This window comes from Castor canadensis, chromosome 18, assembly GCF_047511655.1.
Source record: "Castor canadensis chromosome 18, mCasCan1.hap1v2, whole genome shotgun sequence".
Lineage (NCBI taxonomy): Eukaryota > Metazoa > Chordata > Mammalia > Rodentia > Castoridae > Castor > Castor canadensis.
In genome coordinates this window covers 37,520,262-37,540,940 of record NC_133403.1, presented here as the reverse complement: position 1 = coordinate 37,540,940, position 20,679 = coordinate 37,520,262, and the positions used below count along the sequence as shown (strand labels likewise).

The 20,679-nt window shown below is 50.9% G+C and overlaps 1 protein-coding gene across 3 annotated transcripts in view; it reads left to right on the top strand.

Annotated features, from left to right (window-relative positions):
* The window catches only part of Tpcn1 (two pore segment channel 1), a 53,004-nt gene that overhangs the window by 2,612 nt on the left and 29,713 nt on the right, over positions 1-20,679 (top strand). For all 3 annotated transcript variants that reach the window (XM_020156930.2, XM_074060553.1, XM_074060552.1), the window contains exon 2: positions 1,484-1,720. In XM_020156930.2, coding sequence (XP_020012519.1) covers positions 1,609-1,720 — 112 coding nt within the window. In that variant the 5' untranslated portion in view covers positions 1,484-1,608. The remainder of the gene's footprint in view (positions 1-1,483; positions 1,721-20,679) is intronic.

Genomic DNA, 20,679 nt, shown 5'->3' with positions numbered 1-20,679 from the left:
TTACCAGAAGAATCCAGAAAGATCTGGGGAACATGTATCTTGCTTAGTAAAGGTAAAGTGAAAGTTAGTTGTTTTTCTTTTTTTTTTGAAAAGGCAATGCAAACTCCTGAGTTCAAACCCCAGTCTTCCCCACCCCACATGCCCCAAAATAAGCTTAGGTGGCCTAGCATGCTAATTTTTACTGTTCCCCAGTCTTCCCCACCCCACATGCCCCAAAATAAGCTTAGGTGGCCTAGCATGCTAATTTTTACTGTTCCCCAGTCTTCCCCACCCCACATGCCCCAAAATAAGCTTAGTGGCCTAGCATGCTAATTTTTACTGTTCACCAGTCTTCCCCACCCCACATGCCCCAAAATAAGCTTAGGTGGCCTAGCATGCTAATTTTTACTGTTCCCCAGTCTTCCCCACCCCACATGCCCCAAAATAAGCTTAGGTGGCCTAGCATGCTAATTTTTACTGTTCACCAGTCTTCCCCACCCCACATGCCCCAAAATAAGCTTAGGTGGCCTAGCATGCTAATTTTTACTGTTCACCAGTCTTCCCCACCCCACATGCCCCGGTGGCCTAGCATGCTAATTTTTACTGTCATGAAGTTAGCAGCTGCTTGATCTTGAACCTAGAGCCCTAGAGGTATTGCAGTCTAGAGACTGGAAACATGGGGCTGGCGCAGACTGCATTTTTCCAAGCTTGACTTTCTAGCTGTGATTTCTCAGCAAAGTTACCCAACCTCTCTGTGCTAAACTTTCCCCTTCTGTAACCGGGATAATAAGCCCATCTATCCCAGAGGGCTGTTATGAGGTTTCAATCAGCTTTTATTTATAAATTAACGGTAGAGTCCCTGGTACATGGTATTAACTACTTTGAATACTAACTACTATTATTTTGATGGTTATATTTTTTTAATCTTTGAACTCTTTTCAAAATGTGCACAGATAAATATAAAGAGGGATGGAGGTAGAACAGAACACTAGCCCTCATGTCAGGCATCTGGCCCTGAGTTCAAACAGCAGTACTGCCAGAGGAAAAAAAAGCTTAACTTTCACCTCATTCTCCAGACACAGTTACCCGTAACTTTTCAGTTTTATTCTTGTAGTTACCCTCCTCCATATTTTTTTAAAAACATGGTTTTTCTCTCCTTTTTTCTTTTTCTTTCTTTCCTTTTTTCCCTCCCTCCCTTTCAACAAGATCTTACTGTGTAGCCCAGGCTGGCCTCAAAGTCATGATCCTCCTGCCTCATACTACCAAGTGTTGGGATTATAGGCATGCACCACCACGCTTAGGGTTTTTTCACATATTTTAAGGTTCATATACTGTCACAACACATGCATAAGTTTCACCATCTAAAAGAGCGTATATAATTCAGTGGTGTTTAGTCTGGTTGCAGGGTTGTGGGGTCATCACTGCTACCTAATTCTAGAGCATAGTCATCAGTAGTGGTCATGTTTTAATAATTGTCTTTCTTTTTTTATCCTCCAAACCCTAGAAGATGCTTCTGATGGAGGAGGATTTGAGAAGCACTGCTGGGCCAGTGGCTTTGAAAGGGAGCTCAAACCAGAGACTATTTAAAGCCCTGGACAACGCATCCTGAGGATTGCAGGCAAGGAGAAGATGGCCGTGAGCTTAGACGACGATGTGCCCCTCATCTTGACCTTGGATGAGGGTGGCAGTGCCCCGATGGCTCCCTCCAATGGTCTCAGCCAAGAGGAGCTGCCAAGCACAAGTAAGCAGGAGGCTGGGTGGGTCTCAGGTATTGCAGGAACAAGAGTGAGATGGCCTTCAGAACCTGTCACCTGACTCCACGTGGAGCCCCAAGTTCTGAGGCAGAAATTGCTCCTGGGAGTGTAATGCCACATGTGAGCCTCGTACTTCGGGGGCCTGTCCCGCCCTCCACCACTCACCTCCCTGGCACCGAAGTACCTTGGCCTTGTCCCTGGATGCTTGGCGAGACTCAGGCAAATCTCTTTGGCTGGCTTCCTTGCCCCATTCCTTGATAAAAAAAGAAGTAGATTTCAAACCCAGCCTCCACCTATCCCAGTGTGAAGCTGCTGCAGGGAAGCAGAGCGGCTGTGCCTCTGCTCCCTCCCCAGCCCTGCATGGCCATTGATTTGAGGATTTGAAGCTTTGCTTTTCTTCCTGGGAACCAAAACCTAGCACAAAGTGAACCCGTAAAGGTGGCAAGCTGCAAATGACTTCAATTTTAAGTGTGTTTCTGGCAGAAGGAAAGGCCTTAAAAACCTTCCTGGGCCTTGTCCCGAAGCCATTTGCTGAGGCTCAGGAGAGGCTTAAAATAACTGTCTTTTCTGAGGGTCCTAAGGTGTCAGAGATCCGTGCTCAGCAGTGGTCTTTGGTGAACAGACAGTCTACCAAGGCTCAGAAATGCGAGAAACGAGCCTGGCTCTCCCATCTCCTTTGTCCAGAGAGAACACAGTTGTGCACAGGGAGCTCAGTGGCTCCCCTAAGATGGGATGAAGGAGAGAAGTGTTCTGGGGATGAGGGTATGGTGGGAGCCTGGCTCCCTGAGATAGTATTCTCCACTTTAGCACATTCACTTCCATCCAGGGCAGCAGAGCTGGGTGATCCAGGCAGATTGGAACATAACACAGATCTTTTTCTAGGCACCGCTCAGGGCTGGGAAAGCAGTGGCTCTGTTTTTTGACTCTTACCTGTTTTCTTTCTAAGACCCCCTTCAAGGGAGGCACTGTTGTCCTTATTATATAGACAGGGAGACTGAGTCAGAGAGGTTAGGTCACTTTCTCAAGGTCCAGAGTCAGATGATGGAACAGATTGAAACTCAGGCCTGACTGCCACATGTCTTTCCCTCCTCCTCTTTCCTCCTTTCCTCCTCTTGTTCTTCCCTCTCCTTTTCCTCCTCTTCCTTTTTTCTTCACAAGCTCTTAATAAACATAAATGCAAGCCCTTAGCATTTATTATTTTTTTTTATTTCTTTGTCCCTCACCACAGGGCCATTATGTTTCCTCTCGTGTTCTTACTGGGTCATTTGTTAAAAGCCCTAAGAACCAGTGGGTTCTTAATAATGCTGGCTGGAAAACACAGCAGGGCCTCTCAAGAAACTATGAGGTCCCAGAGGAAGTCTGCACTGTTTCTTCATGGGTCTTGTTATTTCATGGGTTTTGGTGGTACTGGGGTTTGAATTTAGGGCCTCACACCTGCTAGCAAGCACTCTATGGCTTGAGTCATACCTCTAGCCCTATATTTCATGGGTTTGGACACAGACTTTCTGCCTACCATCCTGTTCCTGCTGTCTCAGCAGACAATGTGAAACATCCGTGCCAGGCATGGCAGCCACACCTATAATTCCAGCACTAGGGAGGCAAAGCAGAAGGATCTTAAGTTCAAGGCTAGCCTGGGCTAGGTGGCAAGGTGCCCCCACCTTTAAAATTTTTTTTTAAACTTTATTAGTATATCTTAGTTGTACAGGAGGGGGGGTCATTGTGATATTTACATATGTGCTTACACTGTATCTTGATTAGATTTACCCCCTCCATTATGCTACAACATCTGCCTTCCCCCCTTCTTAGAAGACCCTGTTTTGAGAAAACAAAAAGAACAAGAAAAAAACACAGCCTGGTCATTTCCCAGTCTGAAGGCCTTCAGGACTTCCCATCCCTACAGGATACAGGCCAAGCTTTTTCACTGGCCTGGCAACCAGTCCTTGTATGTTCTAGCACCTTCTTGCTTGACTGGTCTGGCTTCCCACACTCACACTGCTTTCAGTTCAGTCCCTGGGCATTCTTCAATGCTTCCGCCTTGCTAAGAAGTCTTTCCGGAATGCCTTTCCCAGCCTTCTGTTGCTTACTGCTTCCGGTTCTGTCTTGAAAATCCTGCTGATAATGCCATCTCTTTGAAGTCACTGAACTTCCACTTCTGGACAGAGCTAATTACTCACTGACTGTCCTTTTCTGCTTTGGTGTCTTAATTAGGCTCCCATGATTCCCAGTAGCTGACTGTGTAGTAATTACCTGTTTCACTGTCTGATCACCTCTTGGGCCCCGACTTCCATTCATCTTTGTATCTTGTAGCTCAAGGCCTACAGTATGTAGGTACTCATCACATCATGGTTAAAATAAACCTAGTTGGGTTTCTGGGGCCTGCCAGCTCAGACAGTGGTTGTCTGGAGGCCCTAGCAGATGTGGGCAGTTCCCTTCTTCCTCTTCTCCCAAACCCGTGGTTTGAATCCTGTTTCTCCCAACATAGCTCGTCCTGGAGACCACCACCGTCAACCCCAGTCTATGGCTGCTTCGAACCCTCCAGGTATTAGAGGGTTGGCAGAGTGCAAACAGAGGTGGTCAGCACAGTTGACTGACATGGGCTTGAGCCAAGGAGAATGAGGCAGGGTTCCTAAGGGTGACAGCGTGGATGAAACCTGGTCTTCTGCTGATGGAGCAATTCCTAGGGCTCCCCTGGCTCTGGACTGACATGCCCCGACTCAGTCTTCTCAAGCTGCAATAACAAAAGTGTAATGGAGCAGGGGTTCCAACAACAGAAGTTTATTTCTCAGTTCTGGAGGCTGAAAGGCCAAGGTCAATGTGTCAGCAGGGTTGAGATCTTAGGTCGCTCTCCTTGGCTTGCAGACAGCTACCTGCAGACAGCCACCTTCTGGCAGTGTCCTCAGCTTGGTCTGTGGGTCTGTCCTCTTACAAGCACACCAGTCCAATTGGACAAGGGCCACCCATAGGACCCCATTTCACCTCAGTGACCTCCTTAAAGACCTATCTCCAAATGCACAGTCACATTCTGAGGTGCTAGGGTTTAAGACTTCAGGATGTTAATTTTGAGGAGACATAGTTTACCCCACAATCTCAACCTTTCCTTGGATGCACGTCCCCAGGAAATGTCACTGTGCCGCCTATGACCTTGACACCATGCTAGGGCCTCATCCCTTTAGGAACCTGGAAAGTTTGTCTTTTTCTCTTTATTTAGGCAGTTGTGGATTTTATCCAAGACTCAAACATCTTTGGCTCTGAGAGTGGCTGCTGAAATGCTAATGAATGACTCACAAGCAGCATCATGTCAGATTGATAAAGGAGGCAGATAGGAATACAGGCCTTTCAAACCCCAAATTAGGAATAACCTTGAAAACAATCCTGGGGCTGGCGTTGGACCAGGTTAGAGATGCCCACAGTCTGCAGGGCACATGGAACATGGTGGCTCTGCAAGGGATTTGCCAGGGTGATTGTAGTCACTCAGCTTTTGCTTTCTTGCTGTCTTGCAGCCCACCCCGTGCATCTTCTGTGTCAGGAGATGACTGGGGACGTGAGCTGTGGCTGAGGTTGGAGCAGGGCACTGGGTCTCATGGCTGCCTTGGTGCTGGGTTGTTATGGTTTCCAGGTGACAAGCCATGCAGGGATAGGCTTACAGTGACAGAACAGAGGGCTCCCTCAATGACTTCCTTGGATGTGGCCCAGGACACAGTGCAGTATCTACAGTGTGGAAGGCCATGGCCCCTGTGATGCTCTGGCTCCCTTTCCAGAGTCTTCGTGCTTTCAGAGCCGGTTGGCCCCAGGCTGTAAGGGTGCCTGGAACTGCTGGCCTCAGGCAGAAATGGCCAAGAGGAGCCAGCAGGGAGTGGCTGGGCTCTTAGCAAAGGACCCCCATCACCTCACAGTGGGTGCCCCATCGCACAACTCTGACCCTGGGCCCTTCCTCTGATCAGTGGACTTGTCAGAGTCCACCTCTTGTCTCTTGTGCTGCCCTGGGTGGCAGAGCTGTTGAGTCAAGCTCCAGACTTCCAGCCCTAGCTGAGAGCAGACCTTGGCTTCTGTCAGTCTTGGCCTCCTCATGTGTAGGAGGAGATGGAGATACGCCTCTGACTCAGGTCACTGCTGAGGGGATTTAGTCACCACTCAGCTAATCACAGGTGCTGCTACCATGGCAAGAGGCTGGGCTGCTGCTTTGGAATGTCCGCCGTGAGAGGGGTCCTCACCCAGGCCAAGATGTAACTCCTCCTTGCCTCACTCCTGGCCCAGCAGGTGGCTGCCACTGTGCTGGGACATCAAGGCAGCACCGCAGCTGGAGACCAAGCAGCAATTAGATTTCCACAGCCTCCCACAGAGTCTGGGCATTTGGCTCTGCCAGAGTCATTCCCCTGGCTTTTCTAGAGCCTCGACAAGGCAGAATCCTGGGTGTCACCAGACCGTTGGTGGCATGAATTAAAATGAGCAAGCGCCCAGCATGCTGGGTTGGAGCCTCATAATGGAGACTTGAAACCTCTTGCTTCCTGGCCCTCTTCGTCTTCATGGGGGGATCCTGTCTGTTGCCTCAGGCCCCCCTGCCATGAAATGCCATCTCTCCCTCTGCATGCAGAAAGCTGTCGCATCTCAATGGTAGTCATGGCAGCTGGGTGCGGGTTGGCGCCTGCTGCACAGCTCTGCCCACTGCCCCAGGGAGGTCTGAGTTCCCATTCCCTCTGAAAATGCTTCATGAGCCAGAACGTCAACTTCCCAGCCCCCATGTTGGGTAGGGAACAGGGGAGCCTTAGCTGGCTTACAGCCATGTGCCTCTGGTGGCTTCTGGTTACAGTGTCCTTTGTGGGGCTGCCTCAGATTACAGCTTGGTGGCCCAGAGAGGAAACCTGTGCCCTTCTCAGAAATCAGCAAAGGCCAATCCCAGAAGGGACAGGGGTACTGAGGTGGCCTGTGGCCTATTTTTGTGCTCAGGGAGCCCAAGGGGCACCCATCTCTTCTGACCTTTAACTAACTAAATTCCCTGGTTTGGGCATTTCCCTTTTCTTTTGGGTCAGGACTGCTTGAGGAAGGTGTTCACTGGTCACATGATCTGAGGCTGTTGAGCCCCTGTTCTGTGCCAGCAGTGGCTGGAGCACCGTGCTAGTGCCGTCTGTTTCCCTTGGCTCCCCGCAGACCTCTTGAGTTTGGTGGTGTCTTTAGGATCCTCTTACAGGGGAGGAAATTGGGGCTCCCAGAGGTCAAAACCTTCCCAAGGTAATGAAGCCAGTTCAGCAGCACTTGAACCTATGTTTCTGGATTAGCTAATGTTGGCCCTTCTAGGAAGTGAGACTCTGTAGAAAAAGCAGGTTTGTAGGAAGTTGGTTTATAGCTTTATTTTGTTCAACTGTTATTCTTACAAGGTATGCCATTCCAAATAGAAGTCCCATACTTTTAGTCTGTAAAAATAACAAGCCTGATGGTGCTTCTTTGGAAAATCTGTGTGGGGTCACTCCAAGAGGCTTGAACACATAGACAAGGAAAAACCAGAGCACGAGGGAAAGCCACAATTTCCATCCACAAGCCTGGACTTTCTCCCTTTGCATAGGTCCCATCACAGTGGGTTGAGCAAGGAAATTTGGGCTGAAATGGAAAGTGGCAGGAGCCAAGATAAGGGACTGACAGAGGAAGAACAAAGGGACAGTACCCTAAGGTTGTTGGTTACTGGGGGAATGTCCCAGCCTGGGCTGATAACTGAGTGGGGCCATTGGTGCTTGTGTTGTCTTGCACTAAGGACCCCCTTTGCCTGGTTTGCTTTTTGTTAGGGGTGCTTAGTTGTAAAAGTGCAGTTACTGGGCCAGGTATGGTGGCGCACCCAGGTTGAAGCACGAGGATCTTGAGGCCAGCCTGGGCCACATAGGGAGACCCTGTCTCTTTAAAAAGAAAAGAAGAAAAAGTGGTTCTTCACTTGTGAGGCTCTGGTTCAGAGGAAGTGACCTCTGAGTGTAAGGCCTGATAGCTGGGCACCCCAGGGGCACCTGGGAGATTGTGCCCTCTGTGGGAGCAGCTGCCATTGAGCTCTAGCCAGGCCTTGTCATGGAGGATCTGAGCCCTTCAGCTTGTCATGTTACAGCCCCTGCCTGGTGCCAGTAGGCATTGAGTTTGCAGCCCTTGGAGGGAGTTTTGATGATTCCACTGTGCTAGGACACCAGACAGCAAGTGGTGACAAAGCACAGTGAGGGGGCGTTCTGTGGGCTGCTGTGATTTAGGAAGGGAGGAGCATCCTAAGCAAGGGAGACATCATCAGAGGTAGGAGTAGGTATGTACCTGCCAGGGGAGCAGGTTGGGGGGACGGTTGGGCTTGAGCTGAGGGTTAAGAGCCTATGCCCTGAGCTGAGTTTGAATCCAGCTGGACCTGGAGCAGATGACAAAACTTCCCAGCTTGGGATTCCTCATTCATAAAATGACACTCATGTCAATGCTACCTTCAGGACTGTTCTAAGGTTTAAACAAGTCAGTGTGCCTCAAACAGTTAGCCCAGTATACCAGGCTGAGGCTCGGAGATGCTGGCCATTCTGCTTGGGTTAGGGATCTGAGCAGGGAGACCTGTCTTATGAAGAGCCTGGAGTGTCCATGGCAGGAGTATGAACTTGGTTGAGAATGGCAGGGGAGCTGCTAAATGTTTGGGCCAGAAGGCGAAGCAAGGACAAAGCCACTTTCTACTGACCACTTTCCAACAGGAAATGCTGTGTCCTGAGGTTAACAGCCCCAGGAGGTCCAGCCCCAGTAGGAGCTCCTTTTTTCCCCAAGGTGGGAGGTGGCCAGAGAGGGAACTCCAGGCTCTACTGCAGTGCAGGGAGCCAGGTTTGGTGTCTTCCTCTCAGAATCTGGCTCCTGACCAGCCTCAGAGCCTCCCTGTTCATCTGGTTAGCTGAGAAGTCCAGCAGCTGGCTGAACTGACCTGACTTGGTCAGGCTCCCAGCCTGGGGCCTGGGAGGAGCCTCTTAGATCAGAGTCATCCCAGCAGAATGAGGGAGGAAGCTGGTAGAGCAAAGCAGAGCAGCAAGGTAAGGATGTTTGGCTGAGATTGCCGCCCCACCCTCCCCTGAGCCCTTCCTAATCCCACCAGGCCCAGCCCTAGAGTCAGAAGGCTTAGAAAACATGGCTCCTCCTGCTGCTGGCAGAAAGTTCCTGCGTTGTCCCAGTGTGCCAGCAGCCCCAAAGTCTCCATCCTGGCCTTCGGTGGATGGGGACATTGTCCATCTGCTGTGCCAGGTGGCCGAGCGCAAGCTCTGTGCTCAGGAGGCAGCCATGGTGTGCTGTCTTGTCTCGGCCCTCTGTGGAGAGACCTGTTCTCCTAGCAGCCCTCTGGTGCTGGGGAGTAGGCATCTCGGAATACAGCTAGGGGATTTTTGGGTCACAAGTTAAAAAGTAACATTCTCCGTGCGTTCTAGCTATTGAAGGAGGAGAGCAGCGTGTCTGCACTACCAATGGCTTTGGTTTGTAATGTTTTTTTTAGGTGGCAGAGACAGGTCTGGGGTTTGAACGCATGCCTTGGTGCTTGCAAAGCAAGCGCTTTATCACTTGAGCCACACCTCCAGTCCATTTTGCTCTGGTTATTTTGGAGATGAGGTCTCACAAACAATTTGCCCAGGTTGGCTTTGAGCCTTCCCAATCTGAGCTTCCCAAGTAGCTAGAATTACAGGTGTGAGCCACTGGCTCCTGGTGAGATTAGGACATTTAGACCACTCATTGGGCACACCATTGAATGGAATAAGAGCCCTTGAAGACTCAGCTCTCATGCCCTTTGTCCTGTTGTTGCCCAGCATTTGACCTGGCTAGGCTATGAGGCATTTTGCCTCAGTTACCTCCTGCCTGGCTGGCCTCTGTTCTTTTACTCCATTGCAGAAATCAGAACCCATAATTAGAGGGCTGGGGGGTGTAGCTCAGTGGTATAATGTTCACCTAGCAGCAAGATCCTGGGTTCAATCCCTAGCATTCTAAAAAAAAAAAAAGTACAGAATCCATAACCCAAAGTCTTAAAACATGAGGCTATTCACATGATCCCATTTGTTTAATGGGCACATGATCTTGTTTATTTTCTCATATAAGCCACTATCACTACCGAACCTTCCTGGGATGCTGACTCTGGCTTCTGATGCATTCTTGCGTTGGCATTCTTCAGTCACAGAGCTGAGAGTGCTTTTCTTCCTGAGCCCTCTCTAACCGCTTAGCCCAGGACTGCCTCACAGCCCCTCGTTCACTGAACACACTGCTCTCGTAGTGATTCCCATTCTCCACTGCACAGAGGCCACTCACTCACCAGCCCCTGGATATGGCAGAGTTGACGTATTGAATCAGGGTTTGATGGATTCCTAATGGTTGTGAGAAAATGGAATTTTGGTGAGCTAGATAATTTCAAATATGGGCTGGATGACTGAGTTGGCAAAGAATTCTTTTTTTTTTTTTTGCAGCACTGGGATTTGAACTCAGGGCCTCATGCTTGCTAGGCCAGTGCTTTACCACTTGAGCCATTCCACCAGTCCTAAAATTCTTAACAGTATAAATAATACCCATTCATTCGTCCAGAATCAGGTTGGTAAGTCACAGTCCCTTGGTGGAGGCTGGACCTATGTCTCCATGAGCCCATTGAAGATGGCCAGGTGGGACAGGCAGAAAGGTAGAGTGTCTAGTCCAGTGTAATCCTTGGGCAGGCGGCTGTTGTTTTTGTGCTGCTGTGTTGTGCAGCTGCACCTCTTCCTGGTGGTGTTTTGCTAGGTCTTTTGTTTGCACACATTTGTTAGGTACCTAACAGACAGGAATGTTCATATTTGGGAATGAGTCACCAGATTCTAGAAACACCCAGGGTCCCAGGTGACTCTGTCTGTCATAATTTAGCTAGCCCCTGGAGCCAGCTAGGGTAACAAAGAGACTCACACACATGTGATCAACCCAGAAATAGTCAGGCAGGGCATGGCCCTGCTTCCCTGGACAGCCTGCTTATTAGACAGAAAGCTCTGTGCTTTTAGCATTTGCAGCAACCCAGGAGCCTGTGTGTCCTGTGATTTTTGTGCTGTCTGGGGTACTTAGTTCCCCTCCTTTCCTCACACCCAATCCTCCCCTCCCCCAAGTGTAGGTGGCCTGTCTCTCTGTTTAGTCTGTCTTTTTGGTAGATCACTATTTCACGTCATTTTATTTTTCTTATTCTGTTAGCTCTTGTTGGAGATCAGTTCAGGCAGACCAACCAGGCTTGGTACTGGCTAATGGCTTGGAGCCACTCCAGGCTGCTGGATGCATTGGCTTGCACTTGTGGGTGGTCGTCAGCAAGCATGCTGTCTTCTCTCTGTGACTCTCAGGGGTCCCCTCTCATTTCGGCTCAGCTGTTCACACTTGGCTGGCCTGCCTTGCTGTTTGCAGTTGCAGTTGTGATGCACACCCTGGAGCCAGTCTGGTCACCTCATTAAGGCTCAGATTTTATTAGCACCAAAGTCCACTCAGCTTCCAGGGCAGTCGCCCTTTTTATTTATTTATTTATCTTCCTGTTGAAGATTAGGCACTGTTCCAGAGTGCAGAAGGGCACAGAAGTCTGGAGAGGGATGACCTGGGAAAATTCTTAGGCTGTGGGTTTGGGTATGTATTGGGAGGTGAGATCTGCTGATGCTCTGAAGCTTTTGAACGCTTCTGTGGTTGCTCAGTCTGCTGAGGAAGGAACCCAGATGTTGGGCTATGGCCATTGTTCATGGAAGCTGAGTTCACCCAGCTCTCCTGGAAAATGACCTCGGTGGCCCCTGGAACAATGCTTTAGCCCCTGCTGTGTGTATCAGCTGACACATCAACAGCCTTCGTGCAGGTTGAGTCTCAAGCCAGACCTGCCCTGTAAGCAGGGGTTGTCTGCTGACTTCTTGCAGGGGCCCAGAGAGCCGGGGCCAGTACCTGTGCAGAATGCCCTTCATCCTGCCAGCTCCTCTGCGGCTCCCTGCCCTCCCCACACGGCTCACAATTAGCATTTCTGATGCTTCCAAGTGAAGACAGCACAGATGTTTGCACAGGTGCCACAGTCTTCACCAGGGAACAGAGTTTGCATGCCTGTGCGTGTGTGCACTCATGTGCCCATGTATGCGTGGGTACATGTGAGTGAGTGAGTGAGCAGATGAAACACGGGGCCCTTATAAATGTTTGTGGCAGCATCCCAAGCACTGTGCTCAGTAGGTGCCCAGTTGGTAGAGGGCATGGAGCCCTCTGGGGCACGGCATACCCACTGGCAATTCCAAGTTGGATCTTGACATTCAAGGACTGAAGAATGATGCACCCTGTCCTGCCTTGCCAGGAATTTCTGTGGACCTCGGCAAACTGTGAGGGTGCAGTTGGGACAAGATAGCTCTCCTGGGAAGGGTGCCTAGGAGAATTAGACAGTGAAAATGACAAAGGTGGCTCCTGACACACATAACCCATCCTGCAAACTCACAGGTACCATGGCAGAAGTGGAATGTGCAGTTTCACCAAGCAAAACTCTTGTAAATGGGGTGGGTTGATCAAGACTGGCCATCGTAGCTGTGTATTTCCAGGTGGCACCCTGGCCCCAGCACTCCATTGCTAGAACCCAGAGGTTCAAATCTACCTCTGTAATACGTGGATGGCCCAGCCCCATCCTTGGCCATGTGGAAGCAGAGGGCAGGTGGGAGCACAGACTGCCTAGGCTGGAGCCTCAGGCCAGCCACTTCCTCCCCCTGCCACCTTTGGTAAGTCACAGCCTCTGTGCCTATTTCCCCCTGTGTAAACTGTGGCTATTAACAGTCTAGTTCATTGACATTTTTACACAAGAACTAATGAGCATAAAGCCCTTCCCGCTGCATCAGCCTTGACTCTGGTCTCTCACCCTTAGGTGTCCCAATTACTGAGTCTTCAGCGGTTTCCCACATAAGCCCCTCTGTGCTTAGGCCTGACCTTCACTGCATCCCAACCCTGTAAGCGCCTTCCTGATCTTTCGTCCTCAGAAGCCCGCATGTCACCTCTGAATGTCCCCTACCCCTATCCCCAGCCCCCACAGAGGGCAGTGGTGCTCACAGCCTTTTCTAGGCTGATGTAACTAACAAGTGACTTTGGTGACCATTCAGCTTCCTCTGCTGCCTCTGCCTGGGAGCTCCATGGGGATTAGGGTCGTGGTTTCCTTCTCAGCAGTGCCTAGCACATGCTGGTATACAGTAGGTACTGAATAAATTCTCTGCAGACTGAGCCCTATGTTTTCCTGTGGAGGTCAGCCTTTTTAAACTCCATTCTCCCTTTTCTCCCCCAATACAACATGATCTGGTAAGACTAGAGAGGTGCTGCAGGGTCTCAACTACATGCCTTGTGTGTGCACATGTCTTCTTCTGTGGCTGTTTGGGGGTGGCACCACAGGTGGCATCAGTGCCACGGAGATGATGACATTGGTGCGATCTTTTCCTAGTCCTCCCATGCCTGTGCTCCTCCTATGCCTGTGCTCCTTGCTGCCCTGACTCCCAGGGGCCTGTAGTCCTGCTTCCTCTGGATATTGCCATTGCTCTCAACCCTCAGCCCTTTCCCTGCCAAGTCTCCCCAGGGCTAACTGCATGGCTGAATCCCTTTGGACTTGGACACTTAAGTCCTTGTCAGGTGGCTGAAAGCAAAGTTGGAGGTAACACAGGGCTTCATCCTGGCTGTTCCTAAGCTGGAGTTCCTTCTAGAACAGTGCTTGACCCGTGGTGCCGACCTGTCGAGACTTCCATTCCTCCCGGGACACAAGTAAGCCTTTGGCAGGACAAGTTCTGGGCTCGTGCCAACCATTCAGCTGGGAAGGCTCTGTGCCAGCTCTTGCCTTTCTGTATGTCGATGCATTTGTCAGGCTGTGCCCGGGTTTGGAGCCTTCTCTGATGTGCATTGGTAATGTGGGTCTGCCCTCCATGCCATCTCTTGCAGCCAGTTACCAGAAGGAGGAGCCTCCTCGGAAGGAGCCTACATTCTGTCCTCTTTCACAGTGGCCATGCCCAGTCTTCATGTCAGGCCCTTGAAAGCTGGTGCACAGAAGCAGTATGGCACTGTCGTGCCTGTAAAATTCATCAGCATCACTCTGGCTCATTTTGCTCTCCTCTTTAAGCTTTCTCCCATGGAGTGGGGCTCTCAGTGACAACTGGTCAATGGTTGCGCAATTGTTCGCTGTCATTCTGCTGGGCACGCGTTTCCGGAGGGCTCCCGGTGCTTTGTGGGTATTTGCATTTGTTTATGCTGTGCCTGGAGCACAGCTGGCACCACCCGTAGTTTATGAGTAAAGAAACTGAGGCTCTAGGGAGTAAGATCATGAATACTGGGAGGAGAGGGTCACGGCAGGATGAACTGGGGCGTTCAGGCTTCACTTGTGCTGCAGGGATGTGTGCATAGGAGTGAGTGAGGCTGTGTGTGTGTAAGAGGGCAAGATGAAAAGGAGGGAGACCAGACTGCCCTGAACGAGTTGCTCACAGGTCCTTCATCCAAACCGACCTCTCCCAGGCTCCAAACCAAGGCTACAGTGACTTTCCAGGCAGAGCTGACCCTGCGCCTGCTGGGTGGGGGTGGGCGGAGCCCTCTTCCGCCTCTCTCCCTCTCCTCCCTGGTGCGACTTTATGGCTGGCATATGGAAACTGTTTCTATTTATCCAGAAGCACCAGGATGCTGCTGCACGCTGTGCTCCGGCGAACGGAAACCTTGCAATCCCGCAGGCCCGTTTCCGAGGCCGCATGCAAAGCAGCCAGCTGTTTGCCGTGAGCATCTGGGCCTGTTACATCAGTGTGGAGGCGTCGTGGCCATCTGTGCAAACAGGTCATCCTGGGCTGGCTGTGTCCTCGGGTAGAGCGTCTCCACATTCCGTTGGAGTTTCCGTGATGGTTTTGTACTGCAGTGCCTGTTGGCTCTGTGGTTTCTTCCTGTTCTCTCCCCGCACTGTCCTCCAGTGACTTTGTGTTTGCTTCCCTGGGCCGTGGCCAGTGTTCAGGGATGGAGTTCAGGGCTAGGGCTCCATAAATCTTGAATGGCCAAGGTCAGTGGTCCTGAAACGGCAGGCCTGCCTACTCTTTCCTGGTTTTACAAGTGAGCTCTCTGCCCCAGGCAGAGAACACACAGTTTCCTCGGGGACTTTCCTTACAATCATAGAATGCTCTCTTCCTGGTTGCCAAGGATGTTCCTGGTCAGCTTTTGCTGGCCCTTTTGAAAGTGCAAGTTCAGCCACTCTCTTGCTTCAAGAGCCAGGGGCACTGCTGCTTCCACCACCCATGTGTCCTGCCCAGAGTGTGCCAGGACCACCTGTCCCATCCTGGAGGAGGCGGTAGGGCCTAGCCCCCTGACCATCTGTTGGTAAGGTTGTCCTGCTTCCTCCATCTGGGTCCTTGTGGTACACTTTGATCATTACCTTTCCACTTGCCTGGAAGTTGCTGCATGGTCTCCAGTAGTCACAGCCATAGGAAGGGGCTGGACCTGGGCAATGTGTGAGTGCCAGTCATTTACCAGGAGACCTGGGAGCCTGTTTCTCCCAGGTAGAGCAAAGGAAGCCAGGGTTCTGTGGGCAGGGAAAGGTCAGGCAGGGACCTGGTCATCAGGGCACCACAGAACCCTGGAGCAGACCCAGGGATCATGTGATGTCGGGGACAGACCATCCTCTGGTCTGCATGCCAGTGGTGACAGTCAGGGCTCCTGGGAGTCCTCACCTACCCTCTTACTGCCCACTTTGAGGGAGTCCTTTTGAGGCCAGATGCCCAGGGGTCCGTGCCCCAGCCAGCAGGGGCCCATCCTCACAAAGAGCACCTGTCCGAAATCACAGGCTGCACTCTGTCATACCTGGGCTTGGTGCCAACTGTGGCCCTCTCAACCTTTGCCATGTTCCATCTGCCCTGTGTGGGAGCCTTAATCCCACACAGGGCAGCTGCCCTCTGGAAAATGGCTGGCCCTTGAGCATGCCTCACACTGGAGTTGGAGTGCTTCCATCCCCTCTGGGCCAGTTCTTCAGTCTCAGAGCAGCACAGGGTTGGAGCAGAGCAGACAGGCAACCCATACTCCAGAAGTGCTCTTGGACGTGGCTGCTCGGCAGTACTATATGAAAGACCTGTGCCTTTTCTGTAATCCTTAAATGTGTTGGTGGCCACCATGACTCACCTTGGTGGGTAGAGGCTTTTTAGAATCACCTGTGGCTTTGTTGAAAAGCCCCTTAGTGGCCCAGGTTACCCAAGGCCTTTCAGCCCTGTCCCTGTGAAAGTTCCACAAACAAGCCTCCGTGCTTTGCCCTCTGGAGCCTTGTAAACAGGCCAAGTTCTGCGTCCTGACACAGTGTAAGGCTGAATGGCTGAAGCACTGAACAAAGTGTGCCCTGGGAGGCGAGAGTGCTTTTATTTTCCCCTTAGCTCTTGGACCTGTTTTTCCTTCCTTTTTTTAAGGGTCTGTCCTGAATTACCCTCACACAAATGGTCCCCTGCAGCAAATCTTTAAAAGTACAAAGAGATCACGTCCTGCCCCTTCCCTAACACCCATCAACCCCTTCCCCTGACACCATTCGAATTCGGGTTGAACGTGTCCTCTCCTGAGCCCCTCCAGGCCCCATGTGTGAGGCTCCTTTCCTTGCTCTCTGCCTCTCTGTCCCTGTTGTCTTTAGGTGCCCTAGGGGAGGAAGTGTGTGATCTTCAGGGTGAGAGCATCTGCTTCAGTTCAGATGTGTGTTAACTGCTCGGGTGTTGGACCCAATACTGTTCTTGGCTCTAAGGATGCCTCAGTGACCAAGACAAAAGTCTGCCCCGTGGAGCAACATTTCAGGCTAGGAAACAGGCCCACAGTAGACAGATGGCTAATCATGAGGGAGCACCAGGTGGTGTTGGGGTCAGAGAGGTGGCAGTGTGGCTTTAAGGGAAGGCCAAGGACAGCCACTTGTAAGACAGCACTTAGGTAGAAAATTGAACAATGCTAGAAAGCCGGCCATTGAAACATGGGGACAGGTAAGTGGAGACAAGAAGTGTAAGATCCCTTAGGGGAAACTTCCAGGAGATTCCAGAATGAGGCCCAGATGTAGGAGGAAGGGAGGAAGTGGGACAGGATGGTAACAGAGAAGACTGCTAATCCAGGGGGCAGATGCTGTGGCAGAGGACCCATAGCATCTGACTTACTTTCCTAAGGACTGGTGTAGGACACAGGCCACCAGTGCAGGACAGGGATAAGGAGAGCAGTCAGTGAAAGGGGCTGTGTGGGTACAGGGGAGAGATGGGCTGGGCCGTGGCATAGCCGAAGAGGCAGTGAGAAAGGAGACTTCAAAAAATTGACATGATTGTACTTATTTCTGTTCTATAATTTGATACACGTATACAAAGTCTAATGGTCAGAGAAGTGAGGTCCAGGCACAGCCAGTATGGGGGTAACTGGTCAGCATAGTCCTGGAAGGGATGACCCTCCGACTTCCTGAGGCCTCTCTTGCCCCCAGATCCTGTGTTGACACGGCTGTTCCTTTCAGCACTTGCAGGCCAAGGAAAATACACCATCATCTGCCCTACCAAGACTTCCTTCTGCTTGTCTGTGAGTCACCTGTGGCCCTCAGTTGAGGATCTCAGGAACCCCGGCCAGTGGAAGTGACAGTTTGTTCAAGAACCCATCACTTAACTCTCTTTGGTTTGGGGTTAGACTTGCTAAGCTTGTCTTACACCTGTACCCTCAGTCAGAAGACAGTGGCCACTGTTACCTCAGCACACAGTGTATCATCATCCATATCTCTCTTGTGAGGGATGAGTGATAAATGTTCATGCTAAGGAAAGCTCTAGGTGGAGGACCAGGAAGGTTGGGACCCAGCCTGGCTCCATCACTGGTTGGCTTCATCACATAGGACCCATCCTGCCCCATCCCTGGCCCTGTTTCCCTGTCTCTGAAAGGCCAACATGAGTGAAGTGGCGTCATTGAATCTGAGGCAAGCAACAGAAAGCACCCTCAAATTCAAGCAGTGCACCTCCATAGCAGTGCTCCCCAATGTCTGTGACCAAGGCTCTGTACTTCTCTAAGACACTAAGAACAAACTGCTAGAGAAGGAAGTGCCAAAGCAAGGCCACATGCTATGATAGTCCCTAAACTTGGGCTCTGATGCCTGGGTCTCTTTCCTCCTGGGCAGGCATGCAGACCACACAGATGATCTGGTGCACAGCTCAGCATAACGGTTCTGAGCACAGGCCTCAGTTGCTGTCCAGCTCCGCAGCTGTAAGTGTCCAAGGCCCAGGCAGTTTACCCAAGTCTGTTCTTCCACCAAGTCTCCTGTAGACACTAATGGTATCTCTTTGTGGGTTTGTCGTAAGAACAAAATTATTCTCCACGTAGTACCTGGCACACATAATGTGCCCTTTAAGTGTTTGTGTTTGTCATTTCAGTACTGGCTGAGTTGCTTCTGGACAGCTTTGTGTATTGTGATTGATCAAGAGGTGGGAGAGGAGAGGCTCGTGTATGCTTAAAAACAAAAAGATGCCACTGTAGCCAGGTAGTGTGGTGGAAGGCTTAGCCCCTGACACGATCCAGGTGCTGCTGGCCTCCCAGCAACTCTTAAATTTGGGGTTGTTTCTAAGGCTGTCTGCACCTGCCCACCGATAAACATATACGTGCATTGCAAGGGCAGCTGGATCGGCCCCCTCACCTCCCAACTCCCTGGTGACCCTGTGTCTGCTGAAACCCCTTTGACCAGTGGTTGTTGAGCCTCCTTGGAGGCCCCATGTATGTGAGGGTTACTGGTACCTCTGTAGACAGCTGCTTCTGCAGGGGGAAGGGGGGAAGAACCAGCCAGGTACATCCATTCCCCACCTGGCATTTAGCTGCTGGGGATGCCCAGGTGAACAAAGCAATTATTGGACCCAGTCCCTCTTGTCTGGGTGGCCTGGGTGGATTTCAGAGGCTGAGTGGAACTTGTTTCTGGCTTTGAAGGGGGTCCTGTGTCAGGAAGGAACAGCTGTCTGTCATTTAAGCCAGGACATTTAAAGACAACAAGGCTCACCTCTCCCAGAATAGTCCCATTGCCAGAAGTGTGTGGGAGGCATGTCAGCAGGGGGCAAGCTGCACCCAGGGACCTCTGGGTCACTTGGTCACATACTGCTGCAAAGAAATGGGAGGGCAAGGGGGAGTCATTGTGAGGGTCAGCTGCTTTCTCCCCACCAGGAAGGGCTGGGAGAGACCCTAGTCAGTTCTCCGAGACCTCCTGAGGAGGGGTGGGACGCGCTACCAAGGGTCCCCAGGGCAGCACTCAGACACTCAGATCTAGCTTGGCCCACGTGGAGAAGTGGCACTAATGTCTGTCACCATCAGTGCCTCCTCACTGCCACCAACCCCTGTTGCTTATTCTACTTCCGGCCTTGCTATGTCACTGGCACTGACCTCTGTCTTGGTGTGTGACAGTCAGGAGGACAGGGCACAGGCAACATCCACTGGAGCCACTTTCGGCTCCTGCTTCCCTGGTCCATGAGAGCAGGCTGAGAAGGGCAGTTTGATTTCTCCAGCCTCCGTCTAGGGCTTAGTATATTCAGAAATGGGCCCAAGGATTGGAGTTGAGAATGCTGTGCTGGCATTGGATAGCTAAAGGTCAGCACGACCAAGTTCAAATACATTCAGACATCTCACCTATTCCTTGTGTTCCCACCCAAGTAATGGAACCACTATGATAGCTTTGGTCCTGTCAGCACTAGCCTGGTCCCTTTCAGAATTTCTCTGAGAGGCATGAAGCATGGTGGGTATGAACCATGTCCCTACTTCTCACTTGCTGCATGGCCCCAGGAAGTTCCTTGCCCTTTCTGCAGCTTAGTCTTCTCAAGTTGAAGTGCAGATAATGGTAATGGTACTTCATAAGGTTGTTGTGATCGGTAAACAGGATAATAAAAAAATTTAACTGTGTATCAGTCGTCTATTGCTGTATAAAAAGAGTGCTGTAAGAAAACAAATCGAGCTGGGCCTGGTGTTGCACATCTGTAATTCAAGCACTTGGGAGGCTGAGGCAGGACAATTACGAGTTCCAGGTCAGGCATGGTGGTGCATGCATATAATTTCAGCACTTGGGAGGCTGAGATAGGAGGATTGTGATTTCCAGGTCAGCCTGGTCTACAGGGTAAGAAGACAAGACCCTGTCTCAAAAAAAAAAAAAAAAAAGAAAACCTCAGTTATTTTGCTTGAGCTGTGCAGTCTGGGTGGGACTGGGTGAAGGTGGCTTTTTCCTGCTCTTTGCAGCATCTGTCTGCACAGCTTGCTTGGGCTGGACAGTCTCTTGGAAACGGCTTATTCATGTGACTGAGGCATTGGTACTGACTGTGAGCTGCTCGGCTGCTCTGCTGGACTGTGGCCCAGGGACCTTGATTCCTCTTCACGGCCCCTCCGCCATCTACTTGGGTTTCCTCATGAGATGGTGGCCAAATTCCAGAGCAGGCGCCTCAAGAAGAGAGGACGGGTGCACTTCTGTGACCTCAGAAGCCATGTGCCGCATTTCCTTCAGTCTCTGGTCTCAGCAGTCACGTGGGGTCACCTGGTTTCAAGAGATGGAGACATGGGCACTACCTGTTTATAAGGAGTGACATAGTTCAAGAAGATTATGCAAGATGAAAGATAATGCCATGGCCATGTTTGAAAAATAAAATCTGCATAGCTTTTGGGACACAGTAAGCCTCAGCAAATGCTCACTACCAGCAGTTCAGAATCATTGTTGCTGGCACCAACTCTTCCTGTAAGGGTGATAGAGTAGCATAGTGTTAAATGATCTGGTCTGGAGCCAGGCTGCTGGGGTCAAGTCCTGGCTCAGCCCCTTCCAGCTGCATGAGCTTGGACACGTTGCTTAACCTCCGTGAATAGCAGAATTTGTCAGAGGACATACCTTATGGGATTGTTATGTTACATGACTTAATCATTGTGCAGCATGCAGCACCAGAGCCTGCAAGTGGTGGTACCCACTTTCTTTTCTTACTTGCTTCATCAGTGGCATCCCTTCCAGATTCTCCTGCTACACATCAAAGCAGTGATGATGAAG